This window comes from Notothenia rossii (assembly GCF_949606895.1).
Source record: "Notothenia rossii genome assembly, chromosome: 4".
Classification (NCBI taxonomy): domain Eukaryota; kingdom Metazoa; phylum Chordata; class Actinopteri; order Perciformes; family Nototheniidae; genus Notothenia; species Notothenia rossii.
In genome coordinates this window covers 72,333,378-72,359,173 of record NC_136902.1, presented here as the reverse complement: position 1 = coordinate 72,359,173, position 25,796 = coordinate 72,333,378, and the positions used below count along the sequence as shown (strand labels likewise).

The 25,796-nt window shown below is 38.4% G+C and overlaps 4 protein-coding genes across 4 annotated transcripts; 2 read left to right on the top strand and 2 right to left on the bottom strand.

The window, feature by feature from the left end:
* Nucleotides 1-236: 236 nt before the first annotated feature.
* Nucleotides 237-3,954, top strand: proca1 (protein interacting with cyclin A1). The gene is made up of 4 exons (XM_079679366.1): nucleotides 237-944; nucleotides 1,032-1,164; nucleotides 1,927-2,061; nucleotides 2,177-3,954. The coding sequence occupies exons 1-4, from the start codon at nucleotides 425-427 to the stop codon at nucleotides 3,726-3,728; spliced, it is 2,340 nt and encodes a 779-aa protein (XP_079535492.1). The 5' UTR covers nucleotides 237-424; the 3' UTR covers nucleotides 3,729-3,954.
* Nucleotides 3,955-8,644: 4,690 nt separating this feature from the next.
* LOC307036729 (dehydrogenase/reductase SDR family member 11-like) lies at nucleotides 8,645-12,626 on the bottom strand. Its single transcript, XM_079677299.1, has 7 exons — nucleotides 12,360-12,626; nucleotides 11,276-11,485; nucleotides 10,925-11,019; nucleotides 10,194-10,323; nucleotides 9,562-9,654; nucleotides 9,413-9,478; nucleotides 8,645-9,273 (listed from the first exon to the last, which is right to left on the bottom strand). The coding sequence occupies exons 1-7, from the start codon at nucleotides 12,489-12,491 to the stop codon at nucleotides 9,232-9,234; spliced, it is 768 nt and encodes a 255-aa protein (XP_079533425.1). The 5' UTR covers nucleotides 12,492-12,626; the 3' UTR covers nucleotides 8,645-9,231.
* Nucleotides 12,627-15,622: 2,996 nt separating this feature from the next.
* Nucleotides 15,623-18,527, top strand: ca4b (carbonic anhydrase IV b). Its single transcript, XM_079679752.1, has 8 exons — nucleotides 15,623-15,734; nucleotides 15,875-15,919; nucleotides 16,009-16,173; nucleotides 16,528-16,673; nucleotides 16,779-16,871; nucleotides 17,273-17,339; nucleotides 17,601-17,764; nucleotides 17,875-18,527. Exons 1-8 carry the CDS (start codon nucleotides 15,674-15,676, stop codon nucleotides 18,052-18,054), a joined length of 921 nt encoding a protein of 306 aa, XP_079535878.1. The 5' UTR covers nucleotides 15,623-15,673; the 3' UTR covers nucleotides 18,055-18,527.
* Nucleotides 18,528-21,808: 3,281 nt separating this feature from the next.
* LOC307038060 (RIMS-binding protein 2) lies at nucleotides 21,809-25,790 on the bottom strand. The gene is made up of 5 exons (XM_079679358.1): nucleotides 24,391-25,790; nucleotides 23,880-24,036; nucleotides 23,428-23,549; nucleotides 23,239-23,310; nucleotides 21,809-23,139 (listed from the first exon to the last, which is right to left on the bottom strand). Exons 1-5 carry the CDS (start codon nucleotides 24,610-24,612, stop codon nucleotides 23,074-23,076), a joined length of 639 nt encoding a protein of 212 aa, XP_079535484.1. The 5' UTR covers nucleotides 24,613-25,790; the 3' UTR covers nucleotides 21,809-23,073.
* Nucleotides 25,791-25,796: the final 6 nt, after the last annotated feature.

The following is a 25,796-nucleotide window of genomic DNA, read 5'->3' as shown; positions in this document are numbered from 1 at the left end:
GCACAATCACCCCATGCCTGTTACCATGGAAAGGGGGAAAACTAGAACCCTCCTCCATGCAAAGTAAATCTCCACTTTCTGGGGGGTTGGGCTGAGGGGGGTTGGGAGGTAACTTGCGGTCGTCGCTCAGTGCAGTGAAAGGTGCTTGAGGTTCACAAATTAACCCTCTCTTCTTCTGCACGTTTTCCTTCAGTAGTTTAACACACTGGTCAACGCTCTGCGACTGTGTAATAGATACATATATTCTACCACAGGCTCGAAAGAGGTTAATTCGGTTGACTCCTCCCAGCGTTGTAATTTATCGTATTAATAATCACACCACTTTAGCTTCGCCTTAAAAGTGGGAGGGCTGCTCGAGAGTGCCGAAAAACCGCGAGGAGCTGTCTCCGTTACGCGTGGTGCTGAAAGTGCCGCTCGCCTCATTATGTGGTCGGTCTTCTTTGTCTTTCTGTCTTATCTGGACAGAAACTTCGTGAAGGGCGACTTCCTGAGCCGCGCTTTGGACGCAGAAAGGGAGAGCAAAGAAATGTTCTCCATGCTCAACGGCACCTTCTGCGCCAAAATGTCAACCGTGAGGGAGAGCTTCCTGTACCAGGTGTCAGACGGAGCAGAGGTCGTGCGCTCCTTCGTCAGCCCCGCCGGGAAACTTGTGAACTGCTCCGTCACTGTGAACCAGATGCAGGTGAAGTCGTTCATGCATGAGTGCAGGTTGGGACAGAAAGAGCAGAGAGCCGGGCAGCAGCCGGAGACGCGTTTTGCGCGCATGAATGAAGCAAAACTTATGTGCCGGGAGTTTAAGGAGAGGTCGGAGCGCAGCGGCAGGGAGAGGGATGATGACTCTGCTCTGCAGGACCAGGTTTTAAAAAGGTCTAAGAGAGGCTTCACCTATCCTGGGACCCTGTGGTGTGGAGCTGGAAATATGGCTGATAATTATGACCAGCTCGGTGGGTTGTATGCTATCAATATCTTTGAGTTAATCAACTTAATATGAGTGTGTAATAATTACAATAATTCTGACCTCCTTGTTGCAGGAGATTTTGCAGAGACTGACAGCTGCTGCCGTATCCATGACCACTGCCCTCACGTGATCCACTCCTTCTCGGCCAACTATGGGCACACTAACTTCAAGTGGCACTCCATCTGTCATTGTGACTGTGATAATGCGTGAGTAAAATATATAGCTTTCACCTTTATGTGTTTAAATGTCTTCTTGCGTACATCTAAATTCAAAGTTTGACGATTATGTTTTTAGGCAAAATGTTGTCCATCTATACAAAGTATGAAACCATTTGGAAAATCATTTTCATAAAGGTATTGTAATGCTATGCATCAGGATTTAAAAAAAAACAGCCTAAAAGGTTTCAAGAAAAAATTCAAAACTTGTGAGAATGAACACAGCGAACTTCAGGCTAAAATAGTCAATTCATATCAGCTGTTACAAGTTGCAATTTTTTTCATAATTTTGACAAAGTTAGTCAAATTTTACTCACCATTAAACAATTCCAAGAAATGATGCTGTCATGAGTTATCTAATAGAGATTTTAATGTAACAGTTCTTTGCCAAGATTTCATTGGCAGGAAACTTCATTGTTGAAAAACCAATCTTAAGAAGTTAGGAAAGTGTGGCAAATGCTTAGAACAAAAGACAATGGTGCAATGAACATCTGATAAGAATGCCTGATTTGCCACCTAAAAACATGTTAATTGGTTAAATCCATAGACACATTTTAAATAACATTTTAAACAACTCGGTAATAGACGTGTATCAAATGCATTGTATCCCAGGAGAATCTACAGGGGTGGAATTGCAGTTCTGAATCAAACTCATGCTTACATTTTAGTGTAGTTACTCAAGTTCTCATATTGCACTGCCATCTCCTGAAAGGGAAAACTAGATATGAGACTGCATTTTTGTTGTCCTTTCAGGTTAAAAGCTTGCCTGAGGAACGTCAACGACACATCTTCCAGGGTGGTTGGCCAGGCATTCTTCAACGTCATTGGTGTGCCTTGCTTTGAGTTGGCCTATGAGGAACAGTGTGCAGAGCGGCACTGGTATGGCATGTAAGTATCACTGCACCCTGGTGTTAAACTTTTAAGTAGATTTGCAACATAGTGAGCTGTATTATTTTCTAAAATTACCATACATACAAACCTCCCTTTCGTTTTTTTTCTTTAGGTGTAAACTTTACAAGACGCTTCCGATTGCTGTGCTGCAAGAGGCGGTCCCATATGACTTTGGCGGCATTGATGTCATAGATAAGCTGACGGTCGCTCCTTCCAAGAAGAAAGAGTCCAAGAAAAGTGAAAAAGAAGAAGAGAAACCGGAGAGTACAACACAGTCTACAATTTCAGGTCCAGAAGAGCCTTCACTTACAAATGTTGTCACCGCCGCTGAGGACTTCATCAAGGTCCTCGCTACCGTCTCCACCTCTCAAAGCTCCACCGACCCAGATAAAGAAGAGACGCAAAACTCAGAGAAGAAGAAGAGGAAGAAAATAGGGAAGAAGAAGAAAACCAACAAAAAGCGAAAAGGAAAGGGGAGGAAGAGAAAGCAGAAAGCAGAGGAAGGAGCTGCCGTTTCTCCCTCTGGTTGCAAAGCAGAAGAAGTAATTGCTCTAAGTAACTTCCTTAGTGAGTCGCACAAACAGGAGCCGTCAATTGGAAACACAAACAGACTCAGTGACAGTGAATATAAGCTCGGAGGAAAAGAAGAGCCCTATAATGAAGTCATGAAAGATGAGCCAGCAATGGAGAAGCAGACAGTTTCCATTACGCCCCCTACGCCGGTCCAGAAGAAACCTGCAGAGTCCATAGAAGAAAATACTCTTTCCACACCCACCACTGCTATTCCACATGAAGTAACCAGAAGGCCCAGAACAGGGAGGAGAAAGAAGAACAAGAAAAATACTCTTCCTTCCTTTGAAGAGCTTGTAGCGAACACAGCAGATAACTTATCAGTCACCATTTCTATCCCCACCATCATTACCATAACCCCGACAGAACAGCCAAAGCAACAAAGCTTTGTTTTCAGCACTGCCAGAACCCCCATTGAAATTCCCAAAGTCAAAAGAAACAGGTCAAAGGAGAGAAGAGACAGAGAGGGGAGGAAAAAAAGGAGGAAAGTCAGCTTAGCTTCTCCCTTTGTGGACGCTGGCTATGAAAATTCCTCCACGGACAATCTGAAAGTAATCCCTTTCACCGGGGCTCCCACCGTACCGTCGTTGCCCACCACAGAGCGGCAGGTTTCACAGACAATTGATGTCTATGGAGGGAAGACGATCGTTCAAGTTACGGCTCTGAAATCCTCCTTTAATGTATTGAAAAGGCAGAACTCAAAAGGACTGAGAAGTAGAAGAAGGAAAACTGCTTCACCATTTTCTTCAAGTGAAAGTCCACCTGCACCGGCCATCCCTCTAACTACTGCTGCAATTAACAAGTCTGCAGAACACACAGAAACTCAGAGCGAATGGCAGCTTTTCACAACTATCACAGCAGCCCCTTCTATCATTCCAAACAGACACCGGCAGAGAAAACCACTGACTTTTACAACCACACAATCAAAAGTCGCCACCACCGAAGAGCTTAACCTATTGAGATCTGAAAAACGCCACGTGACCACCTCAGGGACTCCAGTCATGAGTCCAATTCAGTTATCAATTGGGAGAGCAAAAGCACAATTCACCCTGAAGAAGAGGAGGAAAGCAGCAGTATCCCTTAGACAGCAATGAGCCATGTGGCGCAACAGTATAGGCCAAGAAAATCTTAGCTCGCTTGGCTAGCTCCTGTCGATCAGAGACAACTGAGTTTTATACTTTATCAATATCTTTCCAGTATAATCTTTTTTCATGTTCAGCATTTAATTAACATTCATTTACAGCAATCATATTCAATTATGTGGAAATCACGTTTTGTAATATTGTTTTCTGCACATCTATAATAAAGTTTTCAAATGATTATGTGGCTTCCTCTACTGGTACTGCTACCACCACGACCAGACATCGGATAAGCGGTAGAAGATGGATGGATGGATGGATGATTATGTGATTGTATTTGACGGTGACATTTCAATTTAGTGAAAAGATATAGTGGGAAACATGCATATTATGTTTTCTATCTGAAATTAAATGATTGGTACAAACATGCTACAAGATGCTAACACCAGCAGCTGCATTAAAACCGAAACATGTCAGATATGACTTAATAGCATAAATGTATGAGCTTTTGAGGTGCTGGTTGAAGGAGTTTTTTACGGACAAAGCCATGCTAGCTGTTTCCCATTGTTTCAGGCCTTCATGTAGCTTCATAGTTTAAATATTTTCATGCAATACTGTAAGAAAGTGAATAACTGTATTACTCACAATGTCCTTTCCCCAATGTCAATGTTTTATTCCAGTTTAAACTTTGTAGATATCTGAAATCATCAGAATGAGCAGAGAAAGAAAGCTAGCAATATAAGGCTCAAAATGATCCTTTTAACATTTTCAATTACCCTTTTAAAATCATCTTGTGTGCCATTCTCTTGTTATCTCAGCTTGACATATTAAAAAAAATTAGAAGTCTAAATAACAGAGGCTTAGCACTAACCTGCTTAGCATGATTACATTTTTGTGAACCTTTTCTTCCATACAGCGGGCAAAGAAACCATGCCAACAAGAACTTGCAAGTTTATGCAATGTGCTCTTTTGTTTAAAGGGATTTATAGTCCCCACACCCCCTCACCTCCATCCCATGTGGTTTAAAGCAGGGTCACATTCTCAACAAAGATTAGGTTCTCACTTTGCACTTTACTTTCACCTCTCAGCACTCAGGGTTTGTAACACCCAGTGCAGTGGCGGAAATCCTTCCAGGTCAGCTGATTCTCACATGCTTGGCATAAGACGAAATATTCTGAATGACTTGAAAAGTGTGACATGTCTAATAGATCTTCATCACATCTGATACATGGAAAGATAAATGTACTGCTGAGAACATTTTTTCAGATATTCTGGCCAGCATCAGATTATCTTGTGTGAATTTTGCAAACTGTGGGAAACGATGTAACAATGCAGACGTTCATGCTGCAGCAAAGATTTTCTGGAAGATACCCAAGCTTTCAAAAGGAGCTTGGCATTCAGATTCAATCATACGCTGAAATGGCAGAGCAACTTACAGTACAGTTGGATCTTTGATAAGACTATTGTGTGAGGGGAGAGACAGTGGCATGAACTTTCTATCTCATTTCTAAGTTTAAAAGGTCTTTGGATTCACGTTTGCTTATATTTATTCTAAGTTGTATTAACACCAAATTTGCATTCAAATTGAATCTGTATTTAAAACTCAAAATATGCTTTGCAAAATACCCTATATGAGATGTATTGTTATTCATAGTTATGCCTTACTCGCAATTAAATATACAGTGCACGTGAATGAAACACTCAACAAAGGTGTCCATGTGTGTAGCTTACATTTAGTTAATCTGTACAAATCAGATTTATACATGGATAAAGAATTATTAACACACTTAGATCAACACAAACATAAATATACAGTCTTAATATACACACATTTCCTGAACCTAGGGTATGTGATTGTAGCTGATGCCGCTTTGGTTGGATGCCCACTGGTCACAGGTTGTGTTTGGGTTTTGACCCCAACTCGTTACGGCAGAGTAGGCATTGAAATGTATGAGATGTGTTAGGAGACACGCTCCGGTCAGGCAGAACAAACACACAAAAGGGATATACAGTCCATAGTATGGAAGATAATGAGAGGACAGCACACTCTGTGACTTCCAATTAGGACGGTGAAGAATCCAATAACACATTATATTTACCAACACAGAGGATGAGTTATTGATTGAGAGACAATAACGTGGAGTGGGTAACAATGAGCTGGTGTGTCACTGATGGATGAGGGAGAGAGATGCTGTGCTTCTGCTCAAAGTGAACCAATCAGATCAAGTATAACACCTGCTTCTATGGTTTCAATAGGTTGTGGAGAACAGTTAGTTTAATTAGTCAAGTATCTATATAGACTCGCTTTACAGTTAAACAAAGACAGTAAAAGCGATTTGAATTCATATTCAAATTAAAGACAAGCTCATTTTATAGTGAGTAAGAACACAAAATGGCAAGGAAGCATCAATAAAATACCTTTGCAAATATTTAAAGCCCTGATTTGTTTTCTGTCCTACAAATTTAAAGCAACTTAAAATGGAAATAAACAAAGATTTTTGCAGATTAACATTGAATGTATTAAGTAATGGACATTGAATAAATCAATTTGACTGTTCAAAAATCTATTTCTTGCAGTGTATTTGGAGGTTTAAATAACAGCAAATGCGGGCAACAATGTTGCGGGAGTAAAGGAATTCAAGGACTTAAGAAGTTATTTATTTTAAATATAAAATGTTGAACATTGATGTGATACATTTTAATGCAAATATCTCACAAAAATGTAAAAAGAACATTGTCTTAACTTTAAGAGTACAATACAGCAACTCTGCGTATTTGTTTGATATCCTATTATCATATAAAAGCCCAGTAATCATTATTCGATTCCTGGTAGCTGATTGTGGCGAAGACTAGCCTCCATTTCTCTGTTACACATTTCTGTTTGGGAGCGAAAAACTGCAGCCTTGTCATGAAACAGCCAGCCAAGTGCTTTTTCTATCGTGTGTGTGTATACAAATGAAGGCTTTGGGTAAAAGGATGATCATTACCATCAGAAAGGTGTGTGGGTTTTGGTTGGCAGTTACCAGCAAAGCTTGGCTTTCCGGCGGACTCGAGACTGGGCAGGATACTCACTGGCATCTCTACAGGCAGAAACACAGAAAGAGATACTTCAGTCTGAAGCAAAGTGGTGGACTGACAGGCCAAAGTGATGCTAGTAACGTGGCTTATAATGCATTTACTCATATTTTCCTAGGCCTATAACTTTGACCTAGTTGATCAGTTTCTACTGCCCTTGCTGAGCACAGGCTTGCGACCTTGGGGTGCTCTCTGTGTTTTGTCTCCTTATTCCTGGCTGTTGGCGTCAGCTGATAGAGGTGTTATAGTGACCTGCCTGTTTTATCTTGTTATGCAGAATGCTGATTCTTCTCTCAGAACCAGCTAATTTCATGGGACTGGGTGAGAGATCTTCAGAGTTGGTTGGCCAAACGCTGTGTCCCTTCATAGCTACAGCAAATGTCTTTGGTCAATTCTCCGGCCGTAACTTCAAATAAACCTTCAGTGTTTGCCATGGAGTTCCAGCTCTCCCGTGTCTCATCGTGTTTCGACTCCATGCTCCAGAGGTTTCCATTACACCTGTGAAAACAATCTTACAATTGATCCTCTTCTTTCTTTTTTTTTTATATTATGGAAGAAGAGGCTAATGTGTCTCGTGTTGTAGAGAAAATAAAGGAGGACGTATTGGAAGAAAAAATGATTAATGTTAAGGCCTTCCCCTCTATGTGGTTAAATGAACTGGATTATTTGGTTAATGCATATTTTAAAGAACCCATGAAGTTTGATCTGAGTTGTCCTGAAGATTATTTTAATAGGATTTAGTTGTATTAGCACTATAGCATAAACAACAGAGTAACTTTGAATGTGAATCCAACAGACTTCTGCTGTTAAGGTAAATGTTTGAGCCCCACCATGACATATCCATCCTGCACGCATGTAATAATATTGTGCTTGTGACCTCTAGTGGACAATCCTGAAAGGATATTTGTCAAGTTGTGCTGCTCAATTGAAATCCACCCTCATTCTGTCTGTGAAAGGTTTGTGCATTATTGCAGATCATATCTAAATCTCAGAAAATACAATAGGAAATCCTTCACCACCACCCATACACAACACATGTATCAACATCCTCTGTCTGAAGTGCATAAGTACATAACTATTGGCGGCAAATGCAATTAAATTATTCAAGTAAAAGTACAAAATGGCACCATTCAGGGTGTTGTGTTATGTATAGGTTATTGGAATAATATTAGTAATGCATAACATGTAAAAAGAGTTTCAATATTAATGTTGTTATTAACTGTTTAGCAGTTTCTTAATAAATAAAGCGCTATTTCAAATCCTTATCGTAAATGTAACTACTATAGCTGTCAGAAAAATGGTGTGCAGTAAAAGTGTTTTAACATGTAGTGAAGTATAAAGTGTCATACAATATTTACAGTCAAGTTAAGCACAGAAACATGTACTAAAGTTTGTATCATATTCCGTTTACGAACCCTTGTTGGAATGAAGTATGGGAACTTATGTTTCTTTTTATGACAATTATAACCATGCGGATAAGAATTGTAAAAAGTCTGTCTGTGAAAAAAAGATACATTGTGTTAAAGGAACCGCACCTTATCAGACAACCAAGTACTTCCTGAATGTTGACATGTGATGCAACCCTCTTCGCATAAATTCTGTAATCGAGGTTAATGTACAAAGTCCTAAAGAAACAGATTTTAATCAACAGAAGTTGAAAAATATTTAGTAAATGATTAATATTGATACCAAAAAATGTTGTAACATCAACACCTATTAGGGAGGAAATTCCTTATCTACAGCAGAGAAATGTCCCGACCCCAGCCCTTAGCTGTCTGTTTGTATAATATATGGCTGTGCTAAGTGTAATATGATTGTGAATAAATGCAGAATAGGTCTAATATATGATTCAGGCAGACTTTGTTATTGAATCATTCATTTATTGAGAAACTTTACAGTGCTGTATTTGGCCCAAAGGTTCTCTTAAACTAATCACAATGATAAAATGCTGATGCTGAGCAAGTGTAGTTGACTCTGGTCACATCATTGTATAGCGCTCCAATATTTGCAAATGAGCACTTAACAGAAAGTACAGCTGAGATTGAAAGAAGGGTAATTCTGTTTTGTAGGCTTATGGTTAAAAACAAAATAGTACTGTACAAAAAAATGTGTACCTGATGGATGTGCTTGAGGTGAAGTAAGAGGATCATCGAAGTCAGTAAACTGTGTTCTTTACTTTTACACATGCTTGTGACATTTGATCTTTTCAACAGTTTTACGCTGCGTGTTGCTATTCTTGTATCTTTGTGATATGGGTTTACTGTCAAACTAAAAATCAAAATCTGTGCCAATACATTTGGAGTGCAACATTAATCTTCAAATCAGACATTTTATTAATTGCAAAATTAGTGTACAAACTTCCAAACCCAATCTGTTCCATGATCAAATAAAAATGATGGTAGTAAACCAGTGAGATGAAGAATGTGTCTCAGCTGTCACAGCACTACAACACCTGCTCCACAGGTCGCATCTGAATGTCTCCAATCTGAAAGAAAAGACATAAAGGTAGTCCCATCATGGGTAAAGTAACAAAACATGACCAAGAGCAAAGGTAAAAACATGAGTGATAACATTAAAGACATTATAGAGGCTGTCAAATATCAACATGGAATCACATACTGTACCTGCACATGGGGAGGAGCGCTCAGGACGTATGTAACCGAGTTAGCAACATCTATTGCTTCCAAAGCCTGTAAGAGAAGTGAAACATTTATAAATATGCTAAAAAATATATAACAACAATACTTTGGGAAAGTAGGAATAATATTTCTACCTTAAATTTTGTGTAAGAAGCAGCAGCTTTATCAGCATTTTCGCTGTAGAGCCTTGGAGCAAATTCTGTTTCCACCACCCCAGGAGAAATGCACTAAAAACAAGAAGAAATCATCAGCTATTAAAGAAGATCCTGAAATGATCAAAATGATGTTAAATCCGGCACATTTACTTAATTGACTCAAGTGTTCTTGATAATGATGGTGTATTTTCACTTTTTAAAAACACATTTAACATAAATACTGTACAGCTACGAACATAGTTATGTTATTAAATTACAAAAATGATGTTATTGGAATCATAACAGTAAATTAAATTGTTGGTGATTCAAAATAAGTTACATCCATATATATTATTTTTGGTAAGAAATGTATAGTTCGAAATATTATAAATCATAAGGGAACTCTGCTTCAATCTTAATTCAACTTAAATGGGGAACATTTAATAAAAGTGAGGTTGATGGTATAAGGACTTTTCAGCTTTGCTTAGTTTGAAACATTTGTTAGGGAAGTAAAACAATCTCTTAAGTAACAAGTCATTAAAATAGTGACATTACTTATTACATTTCTGAACGTTCCCAACACTGGCAGGGTGTGTAAATCTGATTAAAAAGTACTTTGGAGTATCTCTTACTGTGGCTCTGATGTGGGTGTTGGCCTCACGCAGTTCCTGCCTCAGGCCCTCGGTCAAAGCTGTCACAGCGAACTTGGTGGAGCTGTAGAAATGTACATCAGTACTGTGGACTACACGATGTCCGCTCATGCTGCAACAGAAGAGGATATACGAGTTATACAAAGGTTTAACCAGGACAGCAACTTAACTATATTTACTGATATAAGTCTTGTACATGGGAATGTTCCAAAATCCCCAAAAATGTATTTGTAAGTCATTCTATAAAAAGCCACGTTGACTAAGAATTGCCAGACAATGTGTGAGACACTAAACTCTATTAGGTTTAGGGCTGTAACTATTTAAAAAAATTATCAAATCTTCATTGTTGAAGTCATTTCTCAAGCAAAAACACCAAAAGTATCTGTGTTTGAAAATTGTCTTTGTCTTATTTGATAGTGAACTGAATAATGTTAGGTGTTGCAACGACTGCTGGTTGACCACAGCAAAATATATGAAGTGTCACCTTAGGCATCAGGATATTGTGACTCAGTATTTTATTACATTTGAGAAACCAAATGGTATGAAATAATTGGCGAATTAATCGGTATTGAAAATAATTGTTGGTTGCAGCCGTAGTCAGTTTAAAAAATGGGTGATGTATTCGTGGTAATAACTCTATTGAGTAACGTTAGTTAACATTTGAAGGGGAATTCCACAGCTGCAAATATCAAAGGAAATAAATAAACGTTTACCTGTTTAAGTTAATGATGTGCCCATCGTCAACATTTCTTTCTTTCATTGACTGATACGTTTCACGGGAGCAGATACACAAGGCAAGAACGTTCACCTGCAAGACACCAAGCAGAAAACGAACAAGTAAAGACATTACTAGCTTCCGGATTATGGCCTCTAGTGTTAAGAAGCGGAAAACAAGATGCCAACAGAATTTACCTGTTTTAAGCCAATGTAAAAACTATAAATCAGTAAACTCAGAGTTGCCGGAGACATTTCTATATGTTTTTAGTATTCACTACTCAATGTTAAGGTGAAACACATGTTTTATTATATGTACCATATTTCTTTTAAACAATAAAAACACTTACATCCAACATGTTCTTCCAGCCGCTGGTTTGGCCTTGTAACAGCGACTCTGGGTGAGCCAGGCCAGCGTTGTTGATGCACACATCCACCCCTTTGTGCTGATCTTTAATGGCAGCGAACATGGACAGAATCTCCTCCTCGTTGTTCAAGTCACACTTGAAAGGTACCAAAACACCACTATGGCCTGCGTTTTGACACTCAGCTGCGAGGTTCTAAAATACAAAAAATTAAAATATGTACTCTGTATTTACATGTGATGGTCATTTGAATATGTCTCTTCATGATACTTATTTATACACTTTGATGTGCTTTTCTAGAGCAGTTGTTTTGTGGGAAAACATTATTGCCTCACAAAAACTTGAGCCAAGCCTGGAACATCTTTTACAGGTTGTTTACCAGGAAGTTGTTCAGGTGCAAAGTCATCCAGGTTTTGATGCATCTCATCTTTAATCATATAAGTGGGATAATAAATCCCAAACAAAAGCCACACTATACCCACACCTCATTTAGAAAGTTAAAACCTCTGTTGGAGGTCAATGTTTTATTTCATAAAATGTTATGAAGTCAGCTATAATGTAGCCTATTAAACTTGTCCATTTTGATTAAGCCACAGGAGGTTTTCAATGAGATAAACACTTGCTGCCAACACCCCAAGTTGGCAGCAATATTAGAAACAGATGAGAATGTTTATGTTTATTTATTTTTAGACCTACAGGAAAATAAGAGGCCAGTTCCTTGTATTTTTACGTATCACTTGATCACAACCTTTCTTTAAAAACATCAAATGTGTACGCCCCCATACTCCCTAGCCTAGTCTACAATACTAACAACAACTTTTATATTATGTTATTATCTAATGGCTGGAGCAAAACAACTTGTGGAAAGAGGTTCAAAGATAAAAATGCATTTTCTACTAAATTCACTTCCAGGTCTCTCTAAAGTTATACTTCCACTTTAGCACATGATATCAACACAGTGTTTGGAAGTGTGGCTAACTAACTCACAGCTAACTTGAGTTTCGCTTGTAGTTTGGCGGTGTTGTGTACTACTCAGGATAATTCACTTTGAAGTTCAGAGCAAACGCACCTGTATTTTATCTACGTCCCTGGCACAGCCCACCACTTTCATTCCACACCGGACCAGCTCCTTGGCTATGGCCGCCCCGATCCCCACCGAGGCCCCGGTCACCAGGGCCACTCTGCCCCTCCAGCGGTCCATCTCTCTCGGTCAGCTGCTGTAAACACAAACCCCTTACTAAAGACAGGAGAGGATCACCGCGCTTTGGCTGCAGAGATAGAGACGGTCAAGAACTCCTACAGCCAGGTGCTTGTGAACGCAGCACAGCGGACGTACTTCAGCTCCGCCTGCGTCATTACGTCACTGATGCGTTCAGGTGAACTGCTAACTGAAGGATTTCGAAGCACAACCTGGATTCGAGGATTTACAATAAACCAATTGTTGCAATTTGATGGAAATAACAATCTCTGAGTTGGAAATACATAATATTTCGACTGAAACGGTTGTTACTTTGCCCACAAGGAAAATCATTATTAAAGATACAGTTAGTTTAACCTCAACTCATACTGAAACCACTAATAGTGTTACATATTTGTCATACAGTGGCACAGATCCACCTGTTCGGCACCTGCAGTTTTATTGCTCGTAAAAAATATGGTGGTAATCTGCACTTTCATACATTTGATTTGATTTTAGACTGCAACCCTCTTCATCCATGTACTGTATACATTTTCTGCACGTTTATTTTATTTACTATTTATATTTTTGAATAATGTAGTGTGTATAAAGTTTGAAATATACATATTTAATTTGACTTTGGCACAAAGCCGTCTCTTGTCTTATCATTGCTTATCTCAATCAAAGGGTACATTGTGACCTAAATTTGCACATACAAAGATAAATGTCTATACACATTTACATATATTGTATAAAAACTGTATGTGTACATTTATGCAACTTTTCTGACCTTTCTCTTTCTTGTGCAGTTGTGGCACATGAAATCCTTCAAATCTGTCTACCGTTCAAAACATTTAAAGTTTTAACATTTAATATAATATCCAAACATACACAAAATATGATGCACAAAAGAGAAAACAATCTAAATAATCTCAATATCAATAGATGCTGACAGATGCCTTGAAATGCCATTATGCAGGCCAATAAATACATGTAAAAAGTCCTAAACATTGTTATTCATTATTTTATACTTAATGCGCTGTTTGTTTTTGGCTTTGATGAGCAACATGGGACAAATGATCAACTGTCATCGACTCGGCATGATTCAATTATTGCATAAAGTGTAGGCCTACCTGCCATTGAATTTCAAACCCAATAAACCTGGTTTTCAAACCACATCTACTGTATCACAATCAGTTAATATAAACAGGGGTGCACATAACTTGTTTGCACTGGTTTTCAAAGGAGCACCTGGGCCCAGGAGTTCAAAACTTTTAATCTCAATCAGATCCGATCAGATTTTGAAATCCCATCTTTTGTGATCCAGGATCAGACAAGTCGGCCAGATTTTGTCCCTGGAGTTCAAAGCAATTCAGGATAGGATCACCCTGATCCAGATTACGATTTTTCAAGATGACTAGATCCTGAATATCAGTGCTTTAATCCTACCGATCGCCATCTAGTGGATATGAAAAATAATACAAGGAAGACAAGAGACCACATTGCAGAGACATCTATAATGTCTAATTATATATTTTTATTTGAAAGGTGATGACAGATGATGGACTTTTTTTTTGTTGAAGATATTTTTACTTTAATCTAAATTACATTTTTGATTGACAATCTTTGCTGCTACACTTTTATGAGCATCAACATTTATGTCATCAACATTGGGTTGAAAAACAAATAGGCCACCACAAACGTGAGCAAAAATGGGAAAAATAAAATGTATTTCCCATGAAGGCTAAAAAGTGTGTATTATTTCAGTTAACAAAAGTCGCCATCTTATTTAAATTGAAACATATTTTAAAATAAATTGTACAGTACATTTTGCTCTGGTAATCCACTGGAAATCCACCCCTCTGCTGGGATCAGGGTAATCCAGTTTTATGGGATCAAACTGATCCCAATCCTGTGTTGTCGGTTTGAACTAACCGTTTTGAAGATTTGATCCAGATTAAAGCTTTGATTGGATTTCCTGATCTGATCGGATATCAAAGTAATTCTAATCCTGTTTTTTGGTTTTGAACTCCCCAAAATCCAAATCTGATCTGATCAGATAGGGATTAAAAGTTTTGAACTCCTGGGCCCTGGAGATGTTGCTTGGTGCGCACAGTGCATCCTTAAAATGAAATAAACCGGACCTTTAGAGGGGGGGGAGGTGCGCTAGTGAGCACGCTCATGAACTGTTCGCCCGTGCCTCGCAGCAGGGTTACTGTGCGGAGCGCATAAAGCAGACCCTTCACGCGATAGCGTGAGGGTTAGAGCGAGGGATCGCAGAATGCGTCGTGGTTGCCGACGGATTAAAAAAATGTAACCTAAATAGCTCGCAAATTACACTTTGGCGGCCGTTAATATACCTGGGCGGCCCGCCCAAGTAAAGTCTATGTGTGGAAACCCTGCTATTTTACCAGTTCTTATGCAACTCGCAAATCTCTCTCTCTCTTCTATCTCTCTCTCTTCTATCTCTCTCTCTTTCTCTCTTTTCTCTTTCTCTCTCTCTTCTCTCATCTCTCTTTTCTCTCTCTCTCTCTCTCTCTCTCAATGCTGGTGCGCAAATGCGTCTTTTTTAAATGATCCGGTGCTCCTTTTTTTAGCGGGGGGTGCGCATGCGCACCTGCGCACCAGTTATGTGCACCCCTGAATATAAAGCTAGATATGGGTAAAGACAGGGAACACATTGCAAGTAAAAAGACTAGTTGAAATGTTATTACATCAGATATACGGACTGAAAAGTAAAATGAGCAATAGGCCTACTGGAAATAGTATTACACTTGGCGAGCGGAGCATTAATCATAAAAGCCGCATCAGTAACAGTAATTGTCGATAAATAACATTCAGCTTAAATTACTGATAACAGAATTATTTACTCTAAGAAAATAAACCCTTTATGATATTAATCACATCACCATATCTGATCAGGTGGGGTTATGTCTAAACTGTATCATTGAAGCTGAGTTTAAGGCCAAACCCTGTGTGTAAGGGTCCATTTATATCTTGTGAATGTCAGCATTCAGATATCACTGTTTGCTGTGTATCAGTGTTCACGGGAATCAGGAGTCATAAAACGAAGGCACGTTGTGGGCGGGATTGATAGGTGGGTCAACCTGTCGTTTAACAGGCTGGTTGAACTCTGTTTCTGGGATCATCTTCCAAAAGATCAATACTCAAAGCAGGCAGACTCGGACAGATACAGTAAAGTCACAATGCTGCTTGCACCTGTTTTTTTTTTGTTTGCATCTTCTATAAGGATTGCCTCTGGGGATGGTATGTTCACCAAAAATAATTGAATTAATTTGACATTTATAAAGTAAACATAGTGTTGTGAAATGTTTGTGAAAGAGAAGATCACATTTTCCTCGGCTTGAGGCTTGTATTTCCTTTTTATTTCAAACTTGTTCTTGTAGATTGGTGTTATCAGTCACAAGTTACATGCAGTCACAACTGTACAGGTAAACCTCAAGACGAGCAATTCATAGTTTAAAAAAATAGGAAAAGATGCAGTAGTGAAGTTATTTTCTTCACCTATTTGCCCTCACAGGTCCAGAGCTATGGGGAATAGTTTCACAGCAGTGCAACGGCAAACATCAGTCTCCGGTGAACATTGTTACAAGGAGAATGCTTCTAGATGAAAGGCTCACCTCTTTTCACTTCACTCAATACCAAGAAGCTTTTCATGGTCGCCTCTTAAACAATGGTCACACTGGTAAGTCTTTCTGATAATTACAGATTAAGTTAAAAAAGAGTATTGGTATTCTTACCAGTGAATGATTTTAAATCAGCTCAACAAAACTTAACTGGCTGTACGTAATCACAAGGCAACTAACACAGTTGTAAATCTTTTTTACAATGATCTTTTATGGATAAAGAGGTGGCATAAGGATAATAAGATTCAATAAAAAAATATCTGAAGCTGTGTTTCATCTGGTATAAAAGAAAATAACTTCCCCAATTGTTTATAATGCAAAACAAAAAAACAATTTTTGCCTGTAACCATAATTAATTCATAATATTGTGATTCATAATTCTGTGATTTTCATCGTCAAATGTTTATGTTCAGTTCAACTGGATTTACCCTCCAGTATAAAGATCAAAGGAGGAAATCTGGCCGCACAATACAAGGCAATTCAACTTCACCTGCATTGGGGCGTAGACGGAGGACCAGGGTCTGAACACACAATCGATGGAGAACAATTTCCAATGGAGGTGGGAACTACTAGCATGGAAGTGTCCCTTAATTATGTAATAAAGCCATTTTTGTGTACTATATCCAAATAAATGAAATGCTGAACTATAATATTCTATCAACAGATGCATATTGTGCACATAAAAGAAGAATACAACTCTTTATCAGAGGCTGTAAGAGACAGCACAGGCGTGGCTGTTCTTGGATTCGTCTTTGAGGTGATTTGCTTTGATAACTGTGCAGAAGAAAAAAGTAGAGATCTCATTCAAATAGAAGTTGAACATACTGTAAGTTATTTGTTGTTCTGGACCAGCATCCTTCTTAAACTCAGCTTTGTTAAATGGATGTGAAAGATTTGCAATTCAATTTGTGTGAAAATGCTCCTTACAATGACCTCCATTAAATAACAAAAGACAAATAATAGGCCCGAGAATCAAGCGAGGATAAAAAGTTTAACCCAAAAGACATTGTAAAAAAAAATTGAATTTATTTTTTTGAAAAGACAATGTTACATTTTTTTGGATCAAATGTTCCGTCAGCATCTGTTTCATCAGACAATCAACATTTTGTTTTCTTTTGCAAAACTGTTACCCAGAACTTTTCGTTTTTTTCCTTCCAGGAGTCGAAGTCTGCAAACAAGAAATTCAATCCCCTTATTAACGCTCTGAAAAACATCACACAACCCGGTGAGTCCCCTGCTGACGTGGAAATGAAAGATAATTGTTCTTGAATATCTTATCATTAGCAACATAGGGTTCTAAATACACCATTGATTCTTCCGCTTTGGGCTGAAGGGTAATTGTAATGTGATAAAACAATGCCATAAAATACATTATTATCATCTCAACAATTAATAGGATAAAAAGCTGTCACCTTGAACCTTTTTGTGGTATAACAATTAATATCTTGCTAACAGCCTTGCCTTGTTAATATTTCATTAAAAACAGGCAACAGCACGACACTGGAGGGTGTATCCCTGGAAATGTTCACACCTCCTCAGAAGAACATGACCAAGTACTTACGCTATAATGGCTCCCTCACTACACCCGACTGTGCTGAAGCTGTCGTCTGGAGCCTGTTCGAAAACACGGTTCCTCTCAGCAGGAAGCAGGTGATTAGTTTCACAATAATACATTGAAAACCTTTATCTGCAGTTTTTGAAGATGGTAAATGGACTGCATTTTCTGCTTTTTCACCTGTCTGTTGTGATTTTCGATACAGCTTGCTGCATTCTCCCACCTTCAGTTTTCTAATGGAGATCAGATGGTCAAAACCTTCAGACCATTGCAGCCTTTGAATGGACGGCAGGTGTATTACTCTGGAGGTCATGCTGCTCTGGTTAGCACTGTGTTATTGATCATGTCAGTGCTGGTATCCTTAATGAATGAATATGTCCACTGATGATTGTCTAATACATGAAATACAATGTACTGAATATGTACAACTTTAAGAACTGTGTGCGATTTCTTCGGTGTAAAGACAACCTCTTACTTCAAAACATGTGTCATTAGTATTTACTTTTGTTGTCGTTTACTGTTTATCAAATAATTTGTATATTTAAGCTCTTAATTTGGCACGGTTGAACGGTAGCTATCTACATAACAAATGTACAGGCTACCGGACTAATTGAAGGTGTTATAATAGTGCCTCTTGTGATATGTTATCTCAATAAATGTCTTATGATTCTGGAAAGCTTCCTTCCTGCATGTCGTTCCTCAGTCATTTGAACTCTGAACTGTAATTTATAATCTTATCAGTAATCTAATTGATGTTTTGTGTGGTAAAACGGTTCAGACTCTGATACAGACTGTTTCATCTCAGCTGTTTGTGAAACATTGTGCAAGTATTATTAAAGTTTAAGTGTGACTCCTGCATCGTTGAGCATTATTAGAAAAGTATGGTAATTATTTGGGGGGCATGCATTGTCTTAGTTACAGAGGTGTCGTGATGACGTATCACATGCTATTCTCCCCCCCATTAGATCACTGTATTGCAGTTGGTATCAGTCAGAGTCACCTCCTATCATCCACTATGTGGCAGCAGCAAACAAGTCTGATAGCAGTTTGGAGCCATGATGTAAGCAGGAATTGTTAGAAGTTTGAATCTAATTGGAATATTTCGATTTTCAGACAGGCTTCCAGTTAAATTGAGGATGTGTTTTAAGTCCATTCATATTACCTTTAAGTTACTCAATCGCCTGGGCACAAAATATATTGCAGATATTTAAATATATTGTATTAGAGAAATAGAAATGTAAATGTTTAGTTTTTTTTTTCGTCAAATGTTAAAGGTTGCGCCTATTATCAGTAGGCTTCTTGCGTATTTGAGCATTTTGTATGGTCTGTACGTTGTTTGTTGTCAGCTGTGTGTGTGTTGAAGAAGGATTAGCGCCCTCTCACACTCTTGCTAACCTTGTATTTTTTGGACATGACAACATTAAGTTCTTCTTGTGTCTTAAACAATATCTGCTTTTTATTTTGACATTTAGCATCAGATCTCTTCTCTTTTAAAAATACTGTATGGGTGTATTTCAGTGTCTAAGGGTTTCTGGTGGTCTGCAGAGTTCAGGTGACCGTGACCCCCACCCATGAGTGAGAAGCCTTTACTTCCTGCTGGAGTAACAAAGAAAATAACTAAAGGCAGTAGACACAGAGAAGGCCATGCCAATAAGTGATCAGTCCAATGCAGCTACACATCATTTCTTTAAAAGAAACGCAAGGTGTAATTGCACAACCATAAAATAAATAGTACATACAGAAAGAATTCTGAATGCCCCCTTCAACAAATATATTCCAAATATACATTTTTACTTTTGGGTAGACTTACAGAGCCAGCAAATAAATTGTATCTGATTCAGGGGAAGTAAAATGCAGTTACATTTATGTTTTGGGCCATTTAAAAAAATGACCTGTTTGGAATCACACGTTTGATAGATTCATCATAACTGTTAAAAATGTTTACATTTGAATGGTTTAAATTGGATTTGTTGTAGGCAATACACATACAAAACTTAAACTGCAGCCACCTACCCCTGTCTGGGAGCAATTAGTGTAAACGTAGATACAACATAATTCAATCAGTCCTAAGCAGAGTCTTGGGAGGACAGTACCTGCATCTCTCATTAGATCATTCACTGGTTTTTGGCACAATCACTATTTAAACCATCGTAAGTACTCAAGGAGCTGACTTTGGATTTAATCCCATGTTGTACAGGAATAGATATTGGATGCAAACACAGCCTCTGGCACAGCAGTGCTGAGATAATCTGCAGGGTGCACAGTCATGCTCGGCTGCTGCAGAGGGTCAGCCTGTTTGTTGTTGGACGACATATAAGGACTAGTTTTCACATATTGTAATCTTTGTGAGGGTACATGTGTTGCTTTACAGTAAAACATTTAGCATCTGATTTTGTGCAGCAACATAAACTTCTTGTCAACTCCTGCACTTGCAACCTCTTTGTTTTTAAAAAGTCTGATACATTACTGCCTTGCTTGTCTTTTCTTTTTTACTTTTCTCACAAACACCTCCTTTCTCGGTTTGTGCTTGCCGCCCATCCCCCACTTCCTCTTATTTCTCTTGGTGTGACTCTGAGGTTTGGGTTGTCGTGACAACAGAGGACACAGGCCCGTCTCTATTCTATTTGCAAAGTTTCTGTTGTTGCAAGCGTATTGCACATTTGCTGCTGGGATGGGGAAGAACCTCTCACCACCACCACCCCCTACCACACCTTGTCAGAAACACGCAGGCGTGAATGACTTCTCAGAAATAAAATCGAGATAAGAATCTCTTCCTGTATGTAAGAGACTTTTAGCCTTGCATGACTGGAAAAGATAGACTAATTGAAGAACAGTGCTAATGGTCTGCTGCATCTCAAGCCCATCACCAAGTGTGCATTTAATTGTTTAGGTTTTATGTTTCTGTCTTTTATTGTAAGTTTATTGTATTGTTGCATTGTTGGAGGAGCCGTAAATGTAGGATTTGCATTGCCAAAACTACACTGTAGCTATAGTGCATATGACAATAAAGCTTTTAAATCTTTGTCTTTGAATCTTTGGAATCTTTAATGGCACAATAATCGGTCTGAAAACATATGCAATTAACATCTCTAAAATAAACTTATTTTGTGAATAATGTGCTATTAATCTTGATTTTACTTTGGACTTGTATAATTATATTTGCGATTTAGGTCTGGGAACATGCCTCAATGCTGCACCACTAAAAAGTGTAATTTCGTGAGATTATTTAAACACATCCACATTTATTATTACTTGGATAAATTTTTCTGCTTTAGTGTCTGACTTCTCTCTTAAAAGCAGGTGTCAACTGCATGTCCTTAAAAGGGATGAGTTAACGCTCGGCATCAGTGGTGAAGTCTGCAGCTTTAAAGGCGTAGGTTTTTAATTTGCATGCGTATATGTGTGTGTGTGTGTGTGTGTGTGTGTGTGTGTGTGTGTGTGTGTGTGTGTGTGTGTGTGTGTGTGTGTGAGTGTGTGTGTGCAGATGTTGAAAGTAACTACGTAGACTTATAAACTCTTTTTATTAAATACAATTGTTCAATTTCCAAGGTGCTATTACTTTTAGAAAATCTGACTTTCAGAAGGTTATAGGGAGATCCTACATGTGTTTTTGATATTCACTATATCATTGGTTATGGACCTACTCCGAGCAGCTACAGGCTCATAAAGGAAATATATAAATAATAATTTCTTATAAACGTTAGAACATTTTTAGATTTTTTTAAACAAATGATTACTTATTTCAACGGAAGGCGCATGTTCACATACTTATATACATGTTAAAATACTTTTTCCACAACCATCTTTGTGTGTGTGTGTGTGTGTGTGTGTGTGTGTGTGTGTGTGTGTGTGTGTGTGTGTGTGTGTGTGTGCGCGCGCGTGCGTGCGTGCGTGCGTGCGTGCGTGTGTGTGTGTGCGTGTGTGCGTGTGTGTGTGTGTGTGTGTGTGTGTGTGTGTGTGTGTGTGTGTGTGTGTGTGTGTGTGTGTGTGTGTGTGTGTGTGTGTGTGTGTGTGTCTGTGTGTGTGTGTGTGTGTGAGAGAGTGTGAGAGACACTGTTTCCTGTTGTAACCACGTGGCTCAGACAGGGTTAATAAAAAGATCAAGTTCACTTCTGTTTTTCTTTCTTCTGAGGAGTCCAAATGCTGGTAAGACCCTGACCGCGTGTGACTTGACTTGGTTTTATTTGTTGTATCTCTCTAATAATGCATTCTGTAATATAAATGCATCATAATATTTGAGACTTAATACTTACATTATTTTCCTAACGTTTCTTTGAGTCCATTTGTTTTCTTGTTTTTCAGTTATAAAATGATGTTAGAGAATGTGCTTGTGTTGAATATAATGTTTGAGAACTTGCCTTCACTCAACCCATCATGTCTTGAGTGTTTGCTTTGGATCGACCAGAAGCTACTGATGTACAGTGTTGTCACCCATAAAGTAGAAAGCACTACTAAACGTCATTACACAGTGTAGTGTTTCCTACTTTATGGATGAGTATACTGTTGGCTGCAAAGGAATGTACAAGAAGAAACCAACGGACACTGCGTGAAAGATTTGTAAAACTTGCCACCATGACCACCTGCTAAATGTGTCTGTTGCTTTTGCCAAGCCATTTGTAGGATAATAGTGCATGTTTACAACCTGTTACAATATTGAATGACTACAATCAATGTAGTAAAAAAATATACAACTACAAACAAGTAGCTGAGATCTTTTTATTTAATTTATTTTTAAAATAAAGCATATGAGCATTGTACAAAATCAAGACAGCTTATTTTCAGTTTCTGCTTAACAGTTCTTACATTGATAACATAAATATATTTGTATACAAACAGAGGTATTTTCGATAAAAACTAAAAGCCAATAATAGAAAAGATAGAAACAGGGAATAAGGCAAACATGGCTACTATATAAATGCACTCTTGTCTTCAAATCAACTGAGAATAAATGTGTATTATTAAGGCTAATATAATGTATATTGCCATCAGATATGTAATTATAATTACATTTACAGATATACATGTATATAAACATTTATTTCTATAATACTTTTGGCTTATTTTGGGAAAGTGCATCAAGTTAAAGCAAAGTGAATGTAGGCAGATCAAAATATAATGTGAATAAAGATTTTTTTCAATGTTTTCAAATGCATGTCATTTGTATTTTTCTGTTCTTTTTTCAGCAAATGATTTGTCATTTTTGTTTGCCAATAAATCAATGATCTGAAAATTGTTAAGACAGGAACTCTTCCCTTGTTCATGTAACATCTTGATCAATCATTTAAATATTAACCTAATAAAGCAAATCATAGAAGCAGTTGCATTGGTATACTATAACAAAACTGCTAAATCCTGAATGTGTTTGACACTTGGCATTTGTAAGATCTTGGTGTGACCTTTACTATTAATTCCATGGTAGTGGCTGCAAGTAGTTTGAAGGAACCAAACCTCGTCGGCCGTGCAGGTCCCCCTAAAATTGAGATTAAAGTTGAAGTTGTGTCCCCAAGTCAGTGCAATAACTAATCAATCAAATACATCATTTTATTTCAATTGTAGAGTTGACACTCACAGAGTAAAATCCATCTTGGTCCATGTCACCTAACACGTATATGATGTCTCCAGAACGAAAGCCAAGCTCATCCTTTGAGAGACAAAAATAGTTTTGAAACCTCACCACAAACCCTGCTGTTATTTGAAACAACAGATGACCAGAATTTGCAGAAACACAATGTAGCTCATGTTTCATTGTAGCGCTTACTTCACTGTCCATGTTAGGGGAACTTTCCCACGGATCGTAGTCAAATAGGGCAACCATTCGTCGAACGACCACATCATCAGAGATAGTGGCTACTTCGCTCATATCCGGGTTAAAACACATACCTGAGAGGCAAAATACACAAAAAACTTGTATGAAATTATACAACTTTAATGCACTTTTCTTTTTTAAATTGCACGTTTCTAGAGATCATCAAATCTCCAAAAAATAACAGCTAAAAAGCTGACACTCTTTGAAGTAAGGGCAGAATAAATGATTAGTGCGGTGTTTCATTGATAATGTTATAATATACACCGATGATATCTTGTCTGTTGCAGTATGTTTGTATTTTTTGTAACTTCCTCCAGGTACACACATACAGCTCAGTGTAAACACAACTATGTTTTGTTATACTACCTCTTTGTTAGTGTTCTGCAGGATCAGAGGGTTTATACCTGAGTGGTCCATGGGGAGGAATCCCTGCTGCATGAGTAGATGCTTCAGGTACTCATCATCCACTGGGACTTCAGCCACCATGTTACTTGGCACATAACCGGAGAGACCCCCGGACTCACCCCGATAGAAACCATCAGAGTCTATGTCTCCAAACACCTAATACATGCAAGAGATGTATTACTTTAATTTAGTTATACTGGGGATTTAAGGGATATCTGCACGTTGCAGCAGTCAGTGGATTGAGTGAAAATTCAAATCAATCAGTGAATTAAATCAAAAGCAGACAGGATAATAGAAAAAAGCTGAGATCTCTGTGCAGCCTCAGCTGAAATCATAAACAGGAAACACCATCACGCAGCCTTTCAACTAATGAGGTGAGGAAATACATAGCTAAACATACGTACCAGCACACTTGCTGAGCAGCAAATAATATGTATACACCTTTTCACCTGCTCTTCTTCTCGAGATCAACATCCAGTTGCAAAAGTAAAGAGATCACTTGGTTCTTACCTTGATTAACTGGCCTGGCACAAAAGGCAGCTCCTCTGCAGCCATCTCATAGTTGGGGGACATTGCAGCAGGGTTGTATGGGTAAAGTGCCACAAAGAGTCTGACGGAGGGCATTGGCACCTGGCTCGCAGTCGCAAGCTCCCATTGTGTGACTTCTTCCGGAGTAAGAATCCTCACTTTATCTGGGAATATCAAAACATCCAACTCTCGCCTGGTCTCCATTGACAGCAGCGAGAGCGTTCGACTGTCCACTTGGCAGGCAGGTGACCGCTGTGGACAACAGACCTCTCCTTCACTTATGCTAATTTAATGTAACTAAGCTAATCAGGACGAACAGTAATCCTCTTTGGAGAAGTGGAGAGATCCCTTAGCTTAGCGCTGCTTGTTGCATTATAAGACTGTACAACACACATAATGGAAGTACTTTTGCAAATTAAACTATTATGTTATTAGGATCAGGTATGTTGGACTGTTTTTTGCTTAAAAAACTAACAGACCTGACTATTGCATCTCTGTAGTGGTCAAAACAGAATACCACTCAATACAATAAATCAATAAATAATTGCTCCGGTTGTAGCCATGTCAGTATATTATATTACTTTAAACCAAATGAAATGATAAAGTGTACAGAGTCAGTATCTAACTCCTCCTACTTGACCCAGTTTACACGTCACTAGTCACGCTTGCTCCCTTGACCTCTGGTCAGGTCAGTAGGTGATAATCTTCTCCTGCAGGCCAGCGGATGGTAAAGAAATCAGAGGGAGAAAACTGACAACAAGAACATGCTCTATTTTGTCACCAGAGTTTTGTGATTAGACACCCTTAAAAAGGATGTCGGTTTCATTCATTCATATTTTGACAAAATTACACACACCCTCAGCCCTCATATTTTAGCTTTTTACCAGGGCAAAAAGGAATAGTCATGTGTGATGTTTTAAAATACTTTTGCCAAAATAATTAAAATGTCGCTACATTAACACATTTAAAGACGTGCAAAATGTCTACACACCCCCACAACCCCCTTTCCTAAAGCAGAGAGCCCCATGAAACAAGGCTAAAAGCAAACGTAAAGAAGACGCTTCTGTTCTGCTTGCTAAGCCATCAATCCAAGTTTTAATGCCTCACCAAAAATATAACAAATAACACATCTTTTACAATTATGAGCTAAAATAAATATTTCATACTTCTACAGTTCCACTTTTAAAATCAGGCTTTGAACACATTTTAGAAAGTAGTCTTCCAAATCAAACACCAGACAGAGCAGGAATAAAGGCCCAAGGGAGGTTTCCCTCCTGTTTTAACAGCCTCATGCAGGTGGCCTAGTGCTAGACGGTTATTTTATATCATGTCTGTTATGAAGTACAACAGACATGATATCACACTCTCACACACTTTCCCTTCAATGT